The following is a 22,578-nucleotide window of genomic DNA, read 5'->3' on the forward strand; positions in this document are numbered from 1 at the left end:
TATATATATATTTGCCATTTCTCAAATTCCATTCCTTCAACCAAGAGCCATTCAGAAGAGTCAAAACAATGCGCCTCACCCAGCTCATGAAATGAAGTTGAAGCGTATATTTCCTCGAACTTGACTCTTTTTTTTTTTTTTTTTGGTCAGTCCATCAAAGACAGTTACGTCTTTATTTTTATTTTTTTTTTAGTTGAACCACTGACAAAATTTGGTTTTCCACAAAAATTTAGTTATTCAGATGACCATTTACATTCAGGTTTATATTTAGTTACCCTGAGAAACTTAAAAAAAAATTCAGGCTGTGTAAACAAGTTTATTTATTGAACAATATAAAGTGGGAAAACACATTGTTTCATATAAACATTTAAGATGTGTGGCGTTTTAATCCATCCTAGCCTTCAAGGTTCTTGTGGTGATCTTGTCTTTCTCTCTGTAAGAGAAGATGAACCTCTCAATCACAGCAACTTCTACTGTTTTAACACACAAGTGTCACATTCTGTTCCCTGAGGGCCACCATCATGAATGTTTTGGATGTTCCCCTCCTCAAAAACATTCAAATGACCATGACTGTTAACTCTTTCAGTGCCAAGCATTATCTGAAAAGGCAACCCAGAGAATGCAAGCCGATTTTAAGCAGTTTGACGCATCTTTTGAGGCCAACAGAAAAGAAAGTAAGATTCTACCTTATTCCGTTTTTTGTAATCATTGAAAATATATCATTTGAGGGCTGTTTTGGACAAAAGGAGAAAAGTAGCTTTTTGTAAAGCTGTGCTTTCCACACAACAGTGACTTTTGACACAAAAAAAGTGAGGAAAAAAAAACATAGTGGATAAGAATGCTTGTCACTGGCACACAACTTAAGAATTTTACATGATAAAAATTCTCGGCCACGGTACTGAAAGAGTGCATCAGAGCTTACTGATGAGCTGGCCAATCGAATGAGGTGTGTTGAAGGTGGGAAACATCTAAAGCATGCAGGATGGTGGCCCTTGAGAAATGGGGGTTTGACGCCGACGCTCCAATGTATTAACATACTTACATAACATGAACGACGACGCCCATGCCGGAGATTGCGTCCCGATCAACGGCGTTGAGCATGGCCTGAGAAATGGTCTCAAACAGGTCCTCAGGCTCCTGCGAGAGGAAAACAATTTTCAATGTGCAACACCATCAGCGCCTGTTATGTCATAATCATTTGCACAGCATCTCTGTCATGGACCTCTATGTCATTGTTTTTTTGTTTTTTTAAAATGCATTCTAAATGACACATTTTCCCTTACTGCGGGTGGGAAATCACCTCATACGGCATACAACTTACCAAGTTTGGTTGCCACAAAGATTCACACATGCCATACATCTGCTCTGAACAGGTCCCGCTCACAACAAAGTCCTCCGTCACCATGGGACATCCGATCAAATCCAGAGAGCAGATGAACGGCTCGTAGGTCTTCGGATCAAGCCCGGCAATCACAGGCTCGATGAAGTAGGGCCCGAACCTGTCAAGGAAAATCATCTTGTGTGGACGCAGCTTTTCAGACTAACGTGGAGCCATGGAAACACACATACCTTCTTTCATACAGTAGGTTGGACACCATGCTCATGAAAGTCTTGGGTTTGATCTGGCGACCCTCCTTCAGCTCGTAAAGGTTCAATCGGAATTTAAGCCTCTGGGATCTGTAGGCATTAGATTAGCAAAAATGATGACGGTGTTGACGTCACTCAAATTGTTACGCACACTTACACTGTCTGAACATCAGTGGCCAGCCCGGCGAGTCCGATGTACAGCCTCTCGCCCATTGGGAAGATCTTCTCAAAATCGGTTGTGACCATCTGAGCCTGAACGCCAAATCTGCGGTCCGATGCTATGGCCACGCAATTCTTCCCCCTCATGGCCATGACAGCCCCTCCGTTATAGGACATAATAGACTGCATGGAGGAGTAAAAAGGAGAAAGTTGACAATTATCTATGTTACCTACTAGATAATTCATACGGAAATTTGAGACAAGAATAAACATATGTTTCATTATTCATTTGATAAAATAATACATCAAATGCATTTTAATATTCACACTGCCAAATAAGTACTCCGCACTTTATTTATTTACATTTAAACAAAGGCAACCTAAACGTAACGAGACTCCAGTACGGCAAGCAATTGATTTATCATGCTAGCTATCATTACCTTCCTAAGGTAACGATGTATCGGCTATGAGAGAGCACCAATAGCTTCTACAAGTTTTTAAACATTTCGGGAATAACAAAGTAGATTCCCTTTTAACCTAGAGTACACAATAACAAAGCAATCTTATAGCGGCAACGCTTCACGGAAAATGCTAAACGTAATATCATTAGCATAGCCGGCACCTCAATACACTTCAAATTAGGATCAAGTTTCAACCCCGTCGTTCAATAATGTTGCCTGACCCTACCATTGTGAAGATTTTGTAGTCCAATTGTCACAAACAGAATTATGGATTGAGTCAAATCAGGCTTTTCAAACTGAGAGGCTTCCCAGGGGTGACTACACAATTTGCAGCAACGCTCAGTTCAGACAAACTTGCTCGACTATGTCACCGACTGCTCGAATATGATTGGCTCCTTAGGAACAACTCCATTGGTCGTCTCGTTGTCAACATAGTTTCTTTGAGGTTCGTTAAAGTGAAACAGCTCTGGCTCCCGTCAAAGATGTGGTTAAAATGCTTTATAAAAGTATGATAAATATAGATGGGGAAAAAAAACTATTACTCATTATGCTGAATACTGAATTAGTCTATACTATTCACAATTATTAAAATTGAATAAACTATTCCAATGTACTTAAAATACAGCAGAAATTGTTACTAAATACAATCAAAATGTGTAGAGTTCATTTAATTTTTAGGGGGAAAAATATAAAGGTCACCAAACACATTGGAAAACTCTCATAGTTTTTATTTTAAAAAGCTGACTTCATACAACCAACTGGTTTTATCCATTTGTCAGATGGCTTTATTAAACATTATGTACATGGCTAGCATTTCTTCCCAATTCTGTTCAACTAAAGTTGCTTAACATTAATTTACCAACCAAAGAAGGTAAATACAGTACAACAAAAAAAGAAGTTTACTTTATCAAGCCATTTCCTAATGATTAATATTGCTGTGACCCCAGAACAGTTTTGCATGAATGTTTGAGCATGAGGTACATTTGTGTCGAGAAGTCAAACAACAGACTTTTTCTTCTCTTTTTTTCAACAAAAACAACTTATGGAAATAACATCTTAATTTTGTTTGTTTGTAGGAAAATATGAAACCATTACTTGATGAAAACATTGGAAGGGGGGGGGTACTTTACAACATTTACAAAGTGGCAAAGGTCTTCTACAAAATTATCATATTTGCACAGGATCAAAAATGGATTTTGCATGGATATTGTCTCTTTGTTAATGTAAACACACACATTACAAAGTATATAAAATAAATTTGACTATGTTGCCTAAGCCATGTTACCATTTTTAATCAGTATGTACAGTGCTGTTCGTGTTCATCTCCTCATAAAATTGTCCAATGAAGCTGGTGTCCTTTGAATGGAGTGGATATTCCTCTTCACTCTGTCCTCTAAAGAAGATGTGGCAGCGCTCTCTAACTTCATGTCACTACAAGAATGGAGGTAGGTGTTATTGGATAAAAAAAAAAAAAAAAACCACCATTTAACATTAGATATTCCTCTGACAGCAACAACAGTAAGATGATCTTTGTTCAGGCATGGAACTGTTTAACATAAATGCTCAAATTATATTTAAAAATCCAGATCTATGTTGGGTTAAAAACACAGAAAAAGAGAAAGAAAGCGCAAAGAGAGAGAGATGGTGTTTGTGTATATACAGTGTGTTCACACACACAATATATAAAAATACGTACTGGATAAAACCAGCATGGGGGTCATGCTTGGAATTTTTTTCCCGCTGTTTCTCTTGCTCATCTTGCTTCCTGTATCTTCTCACATTATTTTCCCTGTCCTCATCTCTCTTCTTGGCCTGGTCCATCATCTCCATTCTCCTCCTCTCCAGCTCCTCTGCAGAGAGCTTTCTGCAAGGTAAACATGACAACAATCCAAAAGTGAATTAAATGCTGTTGAATGATAAATTAGTATTACAATCTTTTTTTCATTCACAGATAATAACATTATTCAATCAGTGGCATCCACACATTCCTACACAGTAGATGGGAAATGACGGGCAAGTCATTATCTTAAGCGGGTTAGCCTTAAAGGAAACCGTGACCGGCTGGGGGAGTCAAAGAGAATGTGTGACACACAGGCCAATGGTTGCAGGAAATAATGTGCACCTTGACGATGTTTACATACAGTTATTTCCTCGCAGTTATTTGTCATTCCGGTTAATGTCAAAAATGTCAGGTTTCTGAAACATTCAGAATGCCTCTGTGTACTTATGTTAGCAAAGAGCGTTATCTTAATAGTGTTACCCCCCGGTCGAGACCACAATTTATAGATAACATCATGACACACACTTTCCTCTCGCTCCAAAAGTATGGATCTGTGTTTTTCCCTCTTCGTTTACTCTAGGCAGAATATAATGTTTTGCAAGTGGCAACATCATACGATTGACTGGGGCAGGGGTCGGCAACCCAAAATGTTGAAAGAGCCATATTGGACCAAAAAAAACAAAAACCAAATATGTCTGGAGCCACAAAAAAATTAAAAACCTTATAATGAAGGCAACACATACTGCATGTATCTATAAAAGCTATATTAGCCTACTATCAAAATGATTAAGTTAACTACAAATACATAATGAGGCTACATGATTAAAGGTTTATTTTTCCTGCAGTACACCCTGTCGAAAATGACGCACCACATGACTACTCTGTTGTGCGATGCCGCCTCAAGTTTAACTTCATTACAATATTAATGAGTTATGTTTCATTGCTTTGATGAAATTAAATAAAGCAGATTTTTTAAGTTTATACTTATGAGGATTCAAAAAAAAACAACAAAATGGAACTTGCATAACGTGCCCCTTATCTGGGCAATGGAGCGCAATAAGCACAGCCTGCATTTATAAAAATAAAACATCAGCCACATACCTGCATAAACACGCAGTCTGTTCAATAAAGACCACATCACACATCACAGGCAACGGAGTATGCTGGCACTGAATTAATGTCCTTAATTTGTTGATCGGTGATGTTGCCTGCCATTTTAATCGTTCTTTCCTTCACCGTCTTGGCGGAGAGAGGCGTGTTCTCTCCCCCATCTTTTTCCAATTTCAAACATTTTTGAAAAAGCTCCAGGGAGCCACGAGGACGGCTCGAGAGCCGTGGGTTGCCGACCCCTGGACTAGAGTTTTGAAGGTTACTGACTGCACATAAATGCAGTTATAGATGTGTCTAGCCCGCATTTGCCCCTTAAGCATTTTCACTCTCAAAATAATCCAAGCACCCCAAAATGTTTTAGAGATCACTCCGCTCCAAAAGTTCTGTAATGTCAAGGTCAATTTCTTTGTTTAAAAGTCCGGGTGTTCTGAAGGAAACCATGTGGACCATGACAAAAATAAGCTTGATGTCATGGAGGTTCCAAAGTAGAGTATGCAAGCGCTGAGCGTATGTACACATACTAAGGCTATGTTCACACAGCAGTCTGAAGTGACACAATTCCGATTTGTTTGCCGCTATGTCACCTGAATCTGATCTTTAAAATGGCAATGTGAAAGACACAGATAAAAAAAAAAAAAAAAAATGAATGCGACCCAGGCCTCTTGGTTATGTGGTCCTAAATTTGATCCGTATTCGATCTTTTGTCATGTGAATTCAGTTTGAATGGCCAGGTCGCGTTCATGCGACCCACTTGGGACTAACAAGCAACAAAGGTCACTATTCTACACTTGAAAAAGCGGAAGCAGGTTGGAAAAAAAACAAAAAAATAGCAGAAGAGGCTGAGATAACTCAATGGAGGGCGAGTGAGGTGTATTTGTATCTCTCGCTCGCTCGCTCCTCACAAGCTCTTCTGCACAGCCTTCTCCTCAATTTCCGCCTTAAATTTAACAGGTTGAAAATATACTGGCTTTGGTATGGGCCTTTTGGAGATTGACAAGTATTTACATAAACAAAAACTTTAAGCACGCCCGCTGTGTGACGGCACGTGTCCTCAATGCGCATGTGAGACAATTTTGGGCCGTTTATAGTTAACACACTTCACATACAGGTCACATTTATTTGGAAACGTGAACGACCTCACAAAAAAAAATCTGATTTCATAAAAAATAACAAAATCAGAATTGAGCACTAAGTCCTGCTGTGTGAACATAGCCTAATAACCCCAAGTCTTACTTTGACACATGATTATGCTGCCTTTGGTAACGTTGTGGGCTTGGAGCTCTCGTGTCCACCTTCCTGTCGCTACGGTGTGAGGAAGAGAAGTGAATTTCCCCGTTTTTTCTTGCTGGAGATCGGCTTCGACTCCTCTCGTGGCGTCTCGAGTGATTCAAAGAAGAGGAGTGGTATTGTTTGCCTGCAGGGAGCTAAAGTGCGAAGAGAAGATTTAAGGGTAAGAGATAGGGTCCACTGAAAGTACATGTGAGACACGACATTTTGCTAAAGACTGACCTGGAGGCCATAGCCAGGAAGATGATGGGAATGAAATTTGTCACGAGAGGAATTTCTATCTCGTGAGTATGACCTGAAAGATGTAAAAGAAAAGAAAAATTCAAAAATTTAAAATCTTGATGTAAACGAGAATGTGTCAAAGTAGGGCTGCTCGATTAAGGCCAAACGAATAATCATGATTATTTTGGTCAATATTGAAATCGCGATTATTCATCAACATGTCTATTTATTGCCCATTTTAAGCAAACAGTATATAAACAAGGCTTCATCCCCCCCTTTAAATTCAGCAAACTTGTGTACCTGTCTTTCTTATCATCTTCATCTGAGCTCGCACTTGAGTGGCTTCTTTTGTGTTTCTTCTCTTTTCTTTTCTCTTTGTCTCCCTTCTTTTCCTTCTTGTCCTTCTTCCTTTTCTTCTTCTTGTCTTTCTTGTCGAGGTTCTGACGCAGCTATGACAGTTACACAAATTTTTGAGGAAAAAAGTTAGCAAAAAGAGTTTTGGTTGGAAAATATAATTGAATTGCTGTTTTCTACAGGTCCATCTTAATTTGCCCAAATTAAAACCAAAATAACCAATTTCATTTTACCATTTCTTTAATTTTCTTCATCTTCACTGGATTCTTCAAGACTTCCCTCTTCTTTTCCTCCTCACGTTTCCTTGCGTACAAAATACAAGATGTAAAATTACACTTTTCATTAACCTTTTACTCTTGAAATTAAAAAAAAAAAAAAAAGGATGTTCGGTAAGCGAGTAGAGCAGGGGTGTCCAGATCCGGTCCTCAAGGGCCGCTGTCCTGCATTTTTTACAGGTTTCTTTCCCCGACACACCTGATTCAGAAGATCAACACACCAACACGCTCAGCAGAAGCCTGATAATGATCCTGATTATTTGAAGCAGGTGTGTGAGGGGAAGAAACCTGGAAAACATGCAGGACAGCGGCCCTTGAGGACCGAGTTTGGACGCCCCTGGTGTAGAGCAATGATCTACCTAATTACAAAAAGAGGATCTTCCCGGATCTTGGCGGCCATGTCCATACTGGAAGTAGCGGTGATGGGGCTGAAGATGGAGCCAGGCAGAAGGCCAGTCTCTGCTGATGGACCACTTTCAGGTTCTTCATATTGATCAGTTATCTGCTTGTCAATGGGACGTCCCATGAGATATTCATCTCTGGACACCTGATTAGAAGGGCCCTGGTACATCCAGTCCAGACGATCATCCTTCTTTCTATTATTATGTAAACAACAGACAATGAGACAAATCGAGTGACGTTCAGACGTTTTCTGAGATGACCAAAAGGCGACTTGGTGAGAACTAACTTGATGGCACCGCTTTCCTCGGCGTATCTAGTCATCTCTTCGCGGGCTCTTTCCTCCTTTAGCTCCTTCTGAAGCTCTTCAATTTTCTTACGTTCGGATTCATGTTTTTGTTCGGCTTTCCAAACGCGTTCGATGTTTTTCATAGTCTGGGGATGCCAGCTCTTCTTTAAGTTCTAGCACAAGACAAAGGGAATTCATTGAATAGCTAAAGCAAGCAGAGTCTTGACAATAAACAACTTATTCAGAAAATGTCGGGACGATGAACATAAAAGAATGGGTAATGCTAATGCTGATATCGTTCAACAAATAACACTTACCAGATCACCGCCCCCCATTTTTAAAAATTGGTGTTATTTACTACCAAAAACAAAGAAAATGAAGACTATAGTTCTTCTCCAAAATCGGTGATTAAGTGTTACATTCACACGAAGGTCGAGAAACTACGAGCGACTTGCTCGGCTGTCGTGTGTTGCGTTGTTGTTGTGTTTCCGGGTTGGAATTTGCTGCTTCCGGTGCAGCTCGAGGGGAGTCGAAGCGTAAAAAGCGCCAATGGGTCTTGTAAGACTCCAACCACTCGCACTAATCCACGTCAATTTCTCCAAAATCCCTATCGTGAAAAATGAAGGATTTCATTAATTCAATCATTTTCCAAGCCAACTAATAGTTACATCAACATTACACTCTCTCTAAGTGTTGTTTCCGTCATTGGATTCAAGTACAAATTTCAAACAGGCCGCCCGAGCATTATATTTTCAAAAGCAGAACTCATTTTTGCTCAATTTTTACTAGCAGGGTGTTAGTGCATTTCAATGTCATATCAATACTGAAGGTTTATCCCATTTCTTTTATGCAACAGCTTGTCTTTCTTTGGAGTGGACCAATCTAGTCCAATGCTCTGTGTGGTCATTTACATGACTTTTCAAACCTAGATGAACTCAAGCTCAAATATAGACGCTTACTATTTATGTGGGCATTTCAATATTCATGTCCGCTGTCCCGAAAAACCATAAACGAGGGACATTTTTTGTTCATTTACTTAAGTGCAATGCATGTCTGCCGCACATATTGTTCTCATATTTGAAACGTGTTGGTTAAAGCTACAGTGCATCCGGAAAGTATTCACAGCGCTTTACGTCGTCCATTTTCTGTCATTTTACAGCCTCATTCCCAATTGGATTCAATCAATCTCTTACCACGACATTTTACACACAAAAATTTATTATGACAATCTGAAAAAAAAGGTTTTTTTAATACATTTTTTTAGTTGATTTAAAATAGAAAATCACAATTACATGAGTATTCACAGCTTTGCCATGAAGCTCGAAATTGAGCTCAGGTTCCACTGATCATCTTTGAAATGTTTCTGCCGCTTGATTGGAGTCCACCGGATGGAAATTCAGTTGATTGGACATTATTTAGGAAAACACATACCTGTCTTACATAAGGTCTCACAGTAGATCACCCATTTTATAGGACAAACATCAAGCATGATGTCAAAGAAATTGACTTTAGACCTGCAAGACAGGATTGTCTTGAGTCACAAATCTGGGTAAGGATACAGAAAAATGTGAAGGTCCCAAGGAGCACAGTGGCTACCACTATTTGTAAACAGAAAACATTTGGACCCATCAGGACTCTTTGTAGACCTCTCACACTATGCGAGACAAAATTTTATGATCTGATGAGACTAAGATTGAACTCTTGGTGGTAAATACCCGGCATCATGATTAGAGGAAATCAGGCACCACTCATCGCCAGGCCAAAGCCATCCCTACCGTGAAGCGCAGTTGTGGCAGCATCGTGCTATGAGGATGATTTTCAGCAGCAGGAAATGGCAGACTAATCAATATATGTATATGTAATATATTTGTAATGTTACAAAATCTAGAAAAAGTGAAGCGCTGTGCATATTTCTCTACATACATGCTGTAGATATAGTGCATACATAATACAAAAGAATGCAAAAATTGTGCGATATACTTTCAAGTTACTTAACCCTTTCACTACCATTTTTTTTGACTTGTGGCCTATATTACTTAATTTATAAGTACAGAATACTTGGAAAATTAGTTTAAAAATTCCCACTTCCATGAATTAGGTTACAGGCCCTGGGATTTTTTGTCCCATTGGTATTCTATGACAACAATAAAAAACGTGCCACAGAAGTGAAAATGATCACCAAATGCCCACATACATAGTAATCAGCGTAATATATTGTCACACACACACACATATAACACATATTATGAATATATTTACGCAGTATTACAATAGATGGTTAAAACACAAGCTAACTTGTTGACAGTGGGCCCAGAACTGGCTTGTTAGGTATGGAAAGGTTGCTAAATGCCACTAGAATCTGTAGATAGGTGTGTAATGAACTGCTGGGATGCCATCCCTTCATCCACTGCCATTTTTTTGAAAAGCTGTGCGACGCATTGTCCCAACAGGAGTGAAAGGTTTAAGAGAAAGAATTACTGTACCGTCATTTTGCATATATTGCAAATAATTCTCTCCTGTGATGGTCATGTTTAAATGGAAAAATAAAAGTAAAATAATTCACATGTACTGTGCACAGATGTTTATTAATTATAGAGGGTAATAATAGTTTAAGTAAATAATGTCACACCACATTATCACCATATTTTTATTACAATGGCCACACCTTAAAATGATGTAAAAATGTATTTTAAAATGTGTTTGTGTGCTACTTTTCAAATCACAATAAAACACCATAAATGATTACTTTACAAAATATTATTACTCAGTACAGAAAAAGCACACAACAATTAATAACCACTTTTCAGTTTCTTATCTTCCAAGACTGCAATAGTGTAAACTTACCAATTACGGTAGTCAGTACAGTATTTTTTGGTCAACAATAATTTATTAACATGCTTGTCCTTAATGCCTTTAGTTTCAAATTTTGTAAGTATTTGAAATAAGCATTTCAACATCTCAGTTAAACGGTCTTAAGATGTTTTTAAATATGGATAGACAATCGTACGGTAAAATCCAGTCAATGATTTCTGAAAATGATGATTTTTATTTCAAAGGCCATGTGTTGCGAAAATCAGTAATTCATCCAATTCTTTCTACAGTGTATTTTTCTAAAGTAAAAATATTACAATGTAAAAAGAGTTGTGTGTTTTATTTTTATGCACCATTTAACAGACTGATAAAAAATGTATGGTTGTTTGCCTTTTTTTGGTTGAGTGAAATAAAAAAAAAGCTGTGAACACCTTTTTGACAAAATGATCGACTCGACTTGAGTGGAAAAAAACATTCACGGAATAGGTGTTTTTGCTTAACATAGTCACTGTGAAACATTTTCAAACAAAATTGTGCAAATTTTGGATCAAGTAGTTCCTGATGTGACCATTGTTAACTCGTAATATGCAATGTATATATTGTTATGGCATCGATTGTGGGCTTTGTTTGTATTTGTTAGACAATGTGTGCTTCATTTTCTTAAAACAAAAATCTTTAACGACTTTCATCAATACAGAAATGCATTTACCGTAGCAACTTCAATTCTTGTTGTTTGATCTACAGGCAAAAAGTGTTCCTAGCAATGCATATGTTTAGCATCAAATGATGCCTGTGACATAGTAATAAATTGAGCTATTACTTGTTTGCAAGGCAGAATGATTATGGAAAAACAGGCAAAACTTTGGGTATGCATGGTTTATGTCAGCAGGGGTGTCAAACTCATTTTTAATTACCGTAGTGCTAATTATATGTAGATTTTTGCTTTGTGCACAGGCCTGGTCCCAATTAGCCCCCAAATAGCAGGGGCCAACTGTAAATATAGTTGAAAAGCAAATTTAAAAAAAAAATGAAGATGAAGTTTAAAATACCGGTAACTTCCTTTTGGCTTTCCTATGTATCACAATATAGCATTTTTCCTTAAGTTGCCTTAAATGAATGGAAATTTTCTATAATCTTTTTCTATTTGTTAAAAAAAATGCATATTTTGTAAAAACAAATAATAAATAAACAATTAAATAAAATGAAATACAAATAATCAGAGTAAGGAAAGTACCCAAATCAAAAGTTGTGGTTGTACAACTTTGCAAGGAGTGCAGTGAACTGCAAAGACTTGAACAGAATAAAATGGTGCTGTAGTGTCTCATTCTGGACACTTGGTGTCACCCATTTAATGCTATACATTAGAAAACTCACAAAGAAGAAGTCATGTCATCATGTCAAATACATTGGTGCTATGTGCTAACAGCTGAGCTGCAAACAAAGTCCATTTAAAAAGAAATAAAAGACTGATTGTTTATAATACCACAGGGACCAAAGCTGAATGTTTGGTAATGGCTTGGATGGTGACCTCCACTCATTGGAAATCTCTTCACGTACCCTGCGCTGAGCAGTAGCACAATAAAGCTAAATGCTAAGACAAATGTTCCACTTTATCACTGAAGTGATGAGCAAGCTATTTGGCAATTGGTCACTTGGGTTTGTCAGTTACAGTGCAGATTTTCTGATTGCTTGTAAAAGTGAGAATTCCTGCATATTGTAATGTTCGTTGTAAGGCACGAGGAAGCCAGTGGAGGAGAATTGAGTCAGTTGTTATTGAGCATTAGCGTGAGACGCTGCTGACAGCAGCTTGGGAAGACCGCTTGTTAAGGATTTTTTCTAGTTTACTTTCAGTAAAAGAAGCGATCGGACAGAACCACAACTGAGTGAATCCTTTGACACATGCAGTACAGTATTATATACAGCAGACTAATGCCTTCAATTCTATTCTTTTTTTTTCAATGCTTCACTGAATCATTTTGTGGGCCGAAATAAACCTCCCTGCGAGCTGAATCCGTATTTTGTATGTTTGACACCCCTGGTCTATGTGCAGAGGATGCCCCATTTATAGTATGTGTGGTTTAAATTCAGATAGGCGGAGTAACTCTCTAACTCCTTTCTCCGTGAATGAACAAACAAGCAAAAAAACAAACACACAAAAAAATCAAACTTTTTAAAAACGTTTTCTACCATGTTGAAACTGTTGTCACAAGCCAAAATAAAAATGAAAGTCCTACTAAAACTATCAAGGACACTCTTGCTTACAGTTCAAACTCGGCATAGGTCAGATTGCTCTTGGAGTTAATCACGGAGTCAAAGGACGTCAATATCAATTATTTACTGAGCCATAGACGAACACTTTCTGTTCAAAAGCAGCTTCCATCTGTTGAGGCCTTTACCATAAACCCTGTACAGCTCAAGTCGAAAACTGAAGACATAAAGTGCAACAGGTGGTCCAACTTTTTAGCTCAAGCTTCAAACAAAATTCACAAAGCAATGAAATTAGCTGGACGAGACTAGTCAGTTACACTGCAGATGGAGGGGTCTGTCTCACATTTCAGCTTCAGCGGAGGTTCTATCATGTCAAGTGCAGACATGTTTGATGATGACTGAGGTGTGGGGGAATCAAAGACCTTGTCATCTCCGTTCACACCCTCCTCCCCTTGCCCTGCTGGGGACTCATGTGTACGCATGTGCTTGGCCAAGTGATCATTGCGCATAAACACCCTGGGGCATAACGCGCAGCTAAATTTCTTGCTACCGGTGTGCGTCTGTAAATGGCGCTGCAGTTCATCAGAACGTGTAAAACGCTTGCCGCAGAAGAGCCAGTTGCAGACGAACGGCCGGTCCCCGCTGTGCCATCTTAGGTGAGCCTTCAGATGAGAGGTCTTCGCATAGGCTTTACCGCATCCAGGGATGTGGCAGTTGTGCATGTGCTTCCTCCTGATGTCGTCAGTGCTGTGGCCCAGTTGCTCCGCGTGAACACAGTTAGGACATCGACACACTGCCTGGCCGGCACCTCTGGAAGAAGAACGCCTCTGGGACTTTGGCCGGGGCGGGACAAAATTCTCCCGCGGTTCTTCCACTGCGAAAGGTTCTGGTTGCAAGATATCAGCAGCCAGCGGCTCCATCTTGAAGCCTTCCGGAGGGAAGATGTTAGGTGAGTGCAGTGCTGGTAAATGTGGAGTTAGTGGCAAGGAACAGAGTTGCGGATCAGAATCGTAGGAGCCGAAAGCGGACTGCAGATCCATGGTGGTCCCTGAACTCACAGAAGCTAAGTCAGAACCTTGCCCTGTGTGGAGGTCGATCCAGTTCCCAGACTGAACTTCCCTCTGGAAGTCCCACCAGGTTTGGAGGTTCATGTCGTCTGTGCTGCCACTAGATGGCGGTGTCCGTAACCAGGGTTCATAATGGTGGGCCATGTGAGTGTCGCAGGTGCACTGCTGTAGATGAGATCAGCCCTTGGCTCAAGCTGTTGTTCGCTACTTTTTTGTGCTGTTCAGGTGATTACCACATGGTGGGGAGGCGGCACACTATAAAACCTGCAGACAGAAAGAGGGCAAATAATTAACTCTAAAACATGAGTGCTTTATTTGTTACACACATTCCATCAGTGACTTCACAAAATCATGAGCAATGAGGTCACCCCCCCCTCCCCCCCCAAACTAAGCAGTGTATGCCTTTGTGGTGCTGACATTTCTAAACTTCAGATATGTAGTCACTGATGCCCAAATCCTTTTTAATACAGTTAAACAACAAACTTCACACACACCTCCGTCATTTCCACAGATACTGCTCTTCTCTCACTACATAGCCGTGCAGACAGAGAAGAGGGGGAGACAGACATGTCCAGGCACAGGCCTGCCATATGTATCCGCTGCCAGGTACTTCCCATAGAGAAGAGTCAAAGAAAAGCTTTAAGAAAACAACATCATTGGTCCTGTGTAGAGTTAGTTATGGGGGGAGATAAACGCTGGTAAGGTGGGAGGAGGGAACACCAAGGGAAAGAGGGAAAAGGGGGAGGTGTTGACAGGGGAGCGATTTGGTAAAGGAAGAAGCTGCAGGGAGGTATGGCTGCGGGCCAAAATCTATTTGTACGTCTCTGAGGTTTGGAGTGAGGAGATAAAACTTGGCAGACAGGAGAACCTGTTTTTATGAATCACACTTGATTTATCACCCATCACACATCACATGCCTCCAGGCAACAAACAAAAGAGGTCCTGTAAAACACTTCAACTCAAACACACCGGCAGCACCAGTTGCAGTGATGACAAACATTGGTAGAAAGTCAAACAATATAAAAAAAAAGAATCCAATAAGGGGCAAGCACTACTGTAACCCTGACTCTCGCAGCATTCCAGCTATGAACAGTTCTCGACACCTGAAAAAATGTCAGTCAGCTGCAAGAGGAGGGGCTCTTTTATAAAGGTGACACAAAGCTTGTTAAAGTGCAACATGTCTACGGAAACCGACGACAAGCTGAAAGCTGGCGGGACTTGCGCATGGCTCCCAACAATAAATTCCTTACTCCAAACAATCTTGTTGACTGCCACCACACCCCCATCCTCCAAAATCTACAATTACTTTTATAGCAGGAAACAGTAAAAGAGTCCAAAGCTTTAGAAGCTAAGTATCTTGGTCTGAAGGTCACATGGAATAATACCATATCTGACATAGCAAACAGGACAGTCTCCAAGAAAAACGTTCTTGTCAAGGGACCCCTTTTAGAGAGCAAATCTTTCAAAGACCCCCATTGTAAATGTTTGTGAAAACAAACAAACAAACAAAATCATTTAAGCCAAACACTAGAGCCCTTTTTATTCAGCAACATATTCAATTTGACCGCAAGTTTAAATTTAAAAAGTCTTACATTAAAAAAAAAAGAAATTGGTTGAATTTATTGCTTTATTGAATACTTTCACAATTTTAAATAAGATAAGATGAACACAAATATATATACTGATATATGTATATTTTTAAAAAATCAATAACCCAATGTTCTGTCCTTCCTAGATGTTACATTGGCTTCTATCTAGATAGACAGACAGCGAACAACATATGAATGTAACTCTTCTTAAATTTACTTGTGTCAGAGTACAGCTCTCACTCATTTATGTTGTAAAACTGTAAAGAAAAGAAACTAAACCAAACATAACTCAGGTAAATTCCATATGCAAAAATTGTAAATCTAACTAAGTGTACACAAATTTCTTGGATTAACAATCATATAAACGAATTACAAATGATATTCCTTTCAGTGCAAAACGTTGATTAGATGCAAACGAGTATGATTATCAATGCAAAACATTTGCATACTGTCCTACCCCACCACAAAATGCACTATCACACAGCGGCCAGAGGGGGCGCCAACAAACTGACTAAGCCGAACAAGGCACGTATCTGTAACTGTTAAAAGATCAACCAAAGTCAGTTCCAAAACACCCAAATTATTTCACGGACCCCCTGCAGTCAGGCCGCGGACCCCGGACCCACTTTGAGAAAAACTAGTCTGGTCAACGGCTTTGATACAGGCATACAAATCTGGATTAAACTCAGGTGGCGTCAAGCTGACTGACATTGACACATTGGCTCAGTCCATCTTAATTTCTTGAGTCAACAAAGACCTACTCCTCTTTCTTGAAGGTCCGGTCACCCATAGATGTATCCTATCCTACAAGCAAAGAAATTGTAAACCAATTAGTTTGGAATTCTCTAATGAAAGGTGCTGTGCTTTGGGTCAAGGTGATTTATTTCATGTCGGCCTGGAGCTACAGCAACTGCTCTGTAATTTGTGGGGAATGTGACTCCTGCACATGTAGGAATAGTCACTCTTATGCCTCTGTCATTGAGAATAAACAAACGAAGCATCCTCCTTTACTATACTCCAAGGTGCTGGGAACACTGAAAGAAACAGCTGGCACCTTGAGAAGGGGTGGGGTTGATGGGCTGGGAGAATAGGAGTTTTTGACTGGGAAGTGGATGATGGGGCAATGCAATGACAGAGCTGTGGACATAAAACCTGCCTGGCCAAGAACCAGCAAGGCCCCCACTTTACAAGCTGGCCGTTAGGAGGAGGAAATATCCGTGTGCACTAGTTAGTGTACACTCCCTATTGATCAGGAGGTGAAATCAGACTTTTATTATCTCATCAAGATGTAAATAGAAAATAACTGTTATGTCATGGTAAATGCGTTTACGAGAGAGGTGGACCTTAACGGCACACATGGCAATTACTGCTCTGAGTATCAAACACTATAAAATCTAAACTTTTCAGCAGGGTGAAAACATAGGCAGACCTGTAGAAAATATACATAAGCAGTACAACATGTACATTTTTTTTTTTAACTATTGAAAGGTTGACATGCACAGTCAAATATACTTTTCATTTCTGGGTGATTGAGGGCAGCTAGTTAAGTTTTAAGTTCAGCCATTGTGGTAGTCTCTTGAGATCATCAGGTGTGCTACAGTAAATTATACAATTTCTCTGAAGTTGTCTGAAAGTTATAATATAATAATTCTGAGTTTACGGTGAAGTCGCGTCACAGTTTGGCACCGGTGCATTCACCAGTTTTTTGTTTTTTTTTTGTCATTTTGCTTTATTGTGTCATGCTGTGAGTTTTTTTTGCACGTAAAACATGGGTGCTTTGGCTCAAAAAAGGTTGCGAAACATTTGTTCAGACCAATGACAATTGTTCATTTTTATTGATTTTGTGTCAGTGGTGCATAAAATGTACCCGAGAACACCTCTGTGTATGATACCGCTATAAATGTATTTCATTGTTGATGTGTGGGCTGTGAGTGGTTCCCGTCATACACATGCACGCCAAGTATCGCAATTTTTTTATTTTTTTTTAAGAGAGCAGGTTTGCTTTGATTCTTCATGATGAAATGAACAACAGGAGGAAGTAAAGTATAATTTTGTCTTTAAGTGAATATTGAACATTTTACTCATTAAGTATTATAACAAATATTTTTAATCGTTTGAAGCTAACTTGGTATTTTGGGAGGCTGAATTGTTTCTTCTATCAAATAGGTGGGTCTTAAAATAAGGTATATTTTTTAATTAGCCTATTCAATTTAACTAATTCAAGCAAACTGTTACATTGTTACATAAATAGGTATAATTAAAGTGCTGGGAGGAACAACAAATACTTTGGCACTCCTACAATTAATCTCTGCTGCACCATGGACACTGGGGACTCAGTCCTGTCAAATATACTTAACAACCACTGTTTTACGAAGGTGGCTAAAATCACCCGTAAAACCAGCTGGTGTGATAGTCTATTAGGTGTCTGTGCTATTGAGTGTTATATTTTTATATTATGCTGTATAATATTATAGCATATCAGAGTAATTATTTTACTGATGACTTTACTTTTACTCAATACTCGGCACAACATAAAAAAATAAACAAAAACGGTTGAGATCTTGATTAACAGTATAAGGTGGAAAAACAGGGACAGCAGCAATAGGGAGGAATGTGAGGCAGGTAGCATTAACGGCAATGAGGCAACAAATCAGGAGAAGCAAGATATTCCCCATCCATGCCCTATTTTAAGAGAATTTCTGTTAGTGTTGTTGTTGATGAAGATGATGATGGATGGAAGGTGACGATTTGTGGCTAAAACCACCAGCTTCTGGCATTGAAGGGTTATTCATCCTATAAGTGCTTTGAGCATCATATGATGTAAAAAAAAATATTAAGTCCATGTTAGTTACAATCTATTGAGGAAAAAATTATACAGGTGAATTGTACGACTTTTTAGGTTGCTAAATCTGACTAGTACTGACTTCTTTCTTAATATTTTAATCCGTAAACTCTCGAGCAAAAAGAAAGTAACAAATAGCATTTGTTACAACATAGCTTTGCGAGCAGTCCTTTTCGAGGATGTTGGACATAAAAGAATGAAGAAAAAAAACAGACATTGCTGGAAAATGACATGAGAGGAGCTTTTCCAATTAGGTGAAGCTCCGCATATCTCAACTAGTTTCTCGAAGGCAGCAGCTCAATTCAGACTGATTTGCAGGACTCTGTTGTTATTTTTTTCCAAAACGTCTGGTTTTGTGCACCAGTAAAAAAAAAAAAAAAAAAAACATACGGAAAAAAAATCATTTTATGTTTCACTAAAGAAGGGTTACGTGAAACCAGTGGGTTTAATTACCTTTGACAAGATTAAGAAACACCGCGGTAATGGATTTGAATCTTAATTTCACTTTCGCAAACGTTCTCTTTTGGTTCACAAGAAGCCTCCTCCTGCCTCCTCTGTTTAAAGAGTTACGACCTCCAAACTTTGACCAAAAATAGAGCTTTAAATTACAGTGTATTTATCGGCTTCCGTGGTAAGCTTTTTAAGTTTCCAAAGGCAAAGTCTCTTATTTGACAACACTCTCTTCTCTGGGGCCGAAGTCAACTTCTCTCAATAGATAGGTGGAAGTGTCATTCAAAAACGATCGATGAATCTTAAATCCAAGCGATCGTCAAAAAGACCCCAATTCAAGCGTTACCTGTTAAGAATTTGAACATTCGCCGTGCTGTTCGACAGGAAAGGTCACATTGGTTGAACGAGTCGGGATCTGTACAGCTCTGCTTTTTCTCTGCGTCGAAAAATGTCCAAAGAAGAGAAATATCCTCATCATATTTCACATGGCTCTTGCGAGGTGATGGTGCACTTCGGCTGCGCTCGGAGTTGAGTGACAAATTTAGCAGTTCGTGCGTATTGACTGAGACAAGGCCACGCCCTCTGCTAGCGCGCCTTCGCCTGTATTTAAGAACCTTCGACTATACTGTTTTACTTACTGTATCCCTCTTTTTGTTTGAGATGTCTCGTTATGCTTTTTTTAAATGAATGATTAGAACCCCTCGAAAAAAACATGTGACAATGCATATTCTACAAGATACCTTGTGCATTAATTTGCAGCAACGGAGTGGAGACAGTTTGACAAAAAAAATGCATCTTTAACTTTTTGGGGGGAGTGAAGATGGTGAGCGACCCTGGTTGTTTCAATATTTCATTATCACCCACCTTGGGCTGACTTGGAACAGACTGACGTTAACAACTATCCATTGCTGCAGATTTTGCAGACGGGAATAGGTATAATGTTATGTGATGCATGAAATAAAATGATCACCTGCAGCAAAATAAAAGCTTTTTGCGACATTTAGTTCTTGGATCGAAGCCTTTTGTTAACTACAAGTCCCACAATTCATCGCAAGAACTTTGCATTTCCATTTATGTACACAAATTGTAAAAATGTGTTAAAAGCAAAAGCAATTACGCTGTGTATTTATATATTCATGACATTGAAATGGGAATATTTTATGTGTCATAACTGTTGCACATTGTTTGCGAGTTGCAGTTGAAATAATTAATGGAAAATTTGGAGGAAATGCATGCTAAAACATTGTGTTTTCAATATGTTAATGGCAGATAAATTTCGACATCGGCAGGGTTTACCTCTCATACCTCCAGTTTGAAGGCGTTGATGGCATAACGGCACATTGAAAGTCGACATGTTTTGACAATCCATTCCAAATATTTTAGCCTCCTAGTATTTTTTTGTATGCTTTTTCAAAAACATCTATAAGCCCAAGTCAGGTCGAAAGTTCTCTCACCAGTGAATAACCTTGGTGAATATAATTTTTAAATTAAAATTGTACCATGGTTTAATGGATTTTGATTTTTTTTTTTTTTGAAAGACTGCCGAGAGGGCCTGATCATGGCAACACGAGGAAAAGCTCTAAACATAAGAACAATCGAGAGCAGGCTCAACAAGTAGCATATCAGACAGGATCCCGAGTGCAGGTTCTGCAAATAAGTCCCAGACACGATACAGCACACATCACATCAGGGTGTAAGATGCTGGCTGACGGGGCATACATGGAGCAACATAATAGGTTGCAACAATAGTGTACCGTAACATCTGTACCAAATATGGATTAGAGGTCCCAGAATGAAGATGGGAGGCACTTCCAGAAGTGGTGGAGAATAACCAGTCCAGGAACCTGCGAGACCTCCACAGCCAGACTGACAAACTGGTAGAAGACCCGAAATTGAAGGAGCTACCGCCCAGGTGAGTGAGAAAACACTTTTTTTTTTTAAATATACAGTGGTGCCTCTAATTACAAGTGTCTCTTGTTACGATCAATTCAGGTTACGAAATGCCTCTTTGGAAAAATATTGTCTTGTTACAGAGGAAAACTCAGGATACAAAAGGCAAAAATTGTTGGTTTATGATAATGAGACACGAGACATCAGCACTTTCTCTAACAAGACTGGTAATGTAATACTGTATGTCATCATAACCCTCTGTTGCTCAAACTGGTAATTCTAATAAGTATTTGTTACAGGTTTTGAAGCATTTTTAGAATTTATTATGCCAGCTTGTCCACAAACGAGAGACACGAGTTCCTTGCCTCTGATGTTTACTGTGGTCTTGCAATTTTCATCTTTACAAACTACACTCACATTTTGCACCAACAGTTCACAATGTCGAACTAAGAAACATAAAATTGACATTAGTGCCCTGCAATTGGCTGCCAACCAGTTCAGAGTGTCCCTCTTGTGAGGATAAGCGGTGATAGAAAATGGATGGATGGAAAATTGACATTAGGTATGCCTAAAATTGTACATATCCACATAAAAACACAAACATACCACTTTGGGCTCTTGAATCACTTGTTAAGTAGCATGCTGTCGCTTCTCACGTCAGCGTCTAACATTAGCATCAGTCAACAAAAATGCTGAGCAACATAACACTCAGGAAGTACTTCGCATAATCATAAACTAAACCTAAGAAAACTCACATCTTCAGAATGATCAAAAAATAAATATTATTGATCCTGTGGACTTTTAAATGATGCCTTGATCACTGAAAATGTAAAATAAAAATGTATAAATAAAACGACTTAAGCGAAGTTCTCTGCATACACCACCAAATAAACCAGCTCTATCTCAAAGAAAACAAACAAACTGTATTATTATTATGTACATATAATAAACTGCCACATTTAATATTATTAATGTAAAGGGTTTTGGATCATTTTGGGGGGAGGTTTGGAACAGACTGGGCTATTTACATGTAAAAAGTACCTCTACTTGCGAAACATTCACATTGCAAAGTAACTTCTGGAACAAATTATTTCATAAAAAAGTTACCACTGTATGTATGCATGTATGTATGTATGTATCTATGTATATATAGATACTGTACATACAGTATAAATAATGTTATATGAATGAGCAACCATTTTGAAACTTTCTTTCCGGTGCATGGAATCAAGATACGTATTTTTAACTGCTGAGCAGTGTATAATATCGCTGCTTGTGAATAGTTTAGACTTGAAAATCCTTTAATTGGTGACACTCCTAAGGGCTGGTTTGACTTCATCTGAAGTCACTACATACAATAGTAGGATGTCTGACTTGATTTGGTTCTGGTTGTGAATTATTTTACAAAACCTTTGTATTCATAAAATGTTGTGTTATAACAAAATATTTTATTAAAAAAAAAAAAAAACCTAACTACTGAATGTCTTGTGTATTAGAGGACTGAGTTTGACAAGCTGTTGCTTTGAAGGGTTTGGCAATAAAAATAAAACGTTGAATGTCGCACCTTCTACTTTGAGTTTTTTTCTTTTTTTATTCAGTCGCCACTGGTAATTCCTTACCTGTCACAGCATGTTGGTGGAGATTCTTTGAATCAACTGACAAATTCACATACATTGGGATACAACCTATTATTCCTGCTCATTTTTGAAACACCAAAATTTAGTTTAAGAACAGCTAGTCCATTTATCAGTTTGTTAACTTGACTTTCATCTTAATTAATTTTCTACGAAATAACAAA

The 22,578-nt window shown here is 38.7% G+C and overlaps 3 protein-coding genes across 3 annotated transcripts; all 3 read right to left on the bottom strand.

The window, feature by feature from the left end:
- Nucleotides 1-296: 296 nt before the first annotated feature.
- Nucleotides 297-2,575, bottom strand: psmb3 (proteasome 20S subunit beta 3). Its single transcript, XM_088419485.1, has 6 exons — nt 2,434-2,575; nt 1,745-1,929; nt 1,570-1,677; nt 1,322-1,499; nt 1,043-1,137; nt 297-433 (listed from the first exon to the last, which is right to left on the bottom strand). Exons 1-6 carry the CDS (start codon nt 2,434-2,436, stop codon nt 385-387), a joined length of 618 nt encoding a protein of 205 aa, XP_088275611.1. The 5' UTR covers nt 2,437-2,575; the 3' UTR covers nt 297-384.
- Nucleotides 2,576-2,914: 339 nt separating this feature from the next.
- On the bottom strand, nt 2,915-8,401 carry cwc25 (CWC25 spliceosome associated protein). The gene is made up of 9 exons (XM_088419616.1): nt 8,241-8,401; nt 7,924-8,096; nt 7,595-7,831; nt 7,194-7,263; nt 6,907-7,055; nt 6,607-6,679; nt 6,331-6,521; nt 3,904-4,071; nt 2,915-3,638 (listed from the first exon to the last, which is right to left on the bottom strand). The coding sequence occupies exons 1-9, from the start codon at nt 8,256-8,258 to the stop codon at nt 3,527-3,529; spliced, it is 1,191 nt and encodes a 396-aa protein (XP_088275742.1). The 5' UTR covers nt 8,259-8,401; the 3' UTR covers nt 2,915-3,526.
- A 2,155-nt stretch (nt 8,402-10,556) lies between these two features.
- sp6 (Sp6 transcription factor) lies at nt 10,557-19,401 on the bottom strand. Its single transcript, XM_088419668.1, has 2 exons — nt 19,237-19,401; nt 10,557-14,273 (listed from the first exon to the last, which is right to left on the bottom strand). The coding sequence occupies exon 2, from the start codon at nt 14,151-14,153 to the stop codon at nt 13,248-13,250; it is 906 nt and encodes a 301-aa protein (XP_088275794.1). The 5' UTR covers nt 14,154-14,273; nt 19,237-19,401; the 3' UTR covers nt 10,557-13,247.
- Nucleotides 19,402-22,578: the final 3,177 nt, after the last annotated feature.

Source organism: Hippichthys cyanospilos, chromosome 7 (genome assembly GCF_059441005.1).
Source record: "Hippichthys cyanospilos isolate Australia breed blue-spotted pipefish chromosome 7, RoL_Hcya_1.0, whole genome shotgun sequence".
NCBI classification, from domain to species: domain Eukaryota; kingdom Metazoa; phylum Chordata; class Actinopteri; order Syngnathiformes; family Syngnathidae; genus Hippichthys; species Hippichthys cyanospilos.

Coding starts and splice junctions, on each gene's coding strand:
- psmb3 (XM_088419485.1), bottom strand. Junction 1,678..1,744: donor GCCACTGATGTTCAGACAGT/GTAAGTGTGCGT, acceptor TAATGCCTACAG/ATCCCAGAGGCTTAAATTCC. Junction 434..1,042: donor GGCGTCGTCGTTCATGTTAT/GTAAGTATGTTA, acceptor CTTCTCTTACAG/AGAGAAAGACAAGATCACCA.
- cwc25 (XM_088419616.1), bottom strand. Junction 7,056..7,193: donor TGAAGAAAATTAAAGAAATG/GTAAAATGAAAT, acceptor TAACTGTCATAG/CTGCGTCAGAACCTCGACAA. Junction 3,639..3,903: donor CCCCATGCTGGTTTTATCCA/GTACGTATTTTT, acceptor CCATTCTTGTAG/TGACATGAAGTTAGAGAGCG.
- sp6 (XM_088419668.1), bottom strand. CDS start 14,153: ATGGCCCACCATTATGAACCCTGGTTACGGACACCGCCATCTAGTGGC.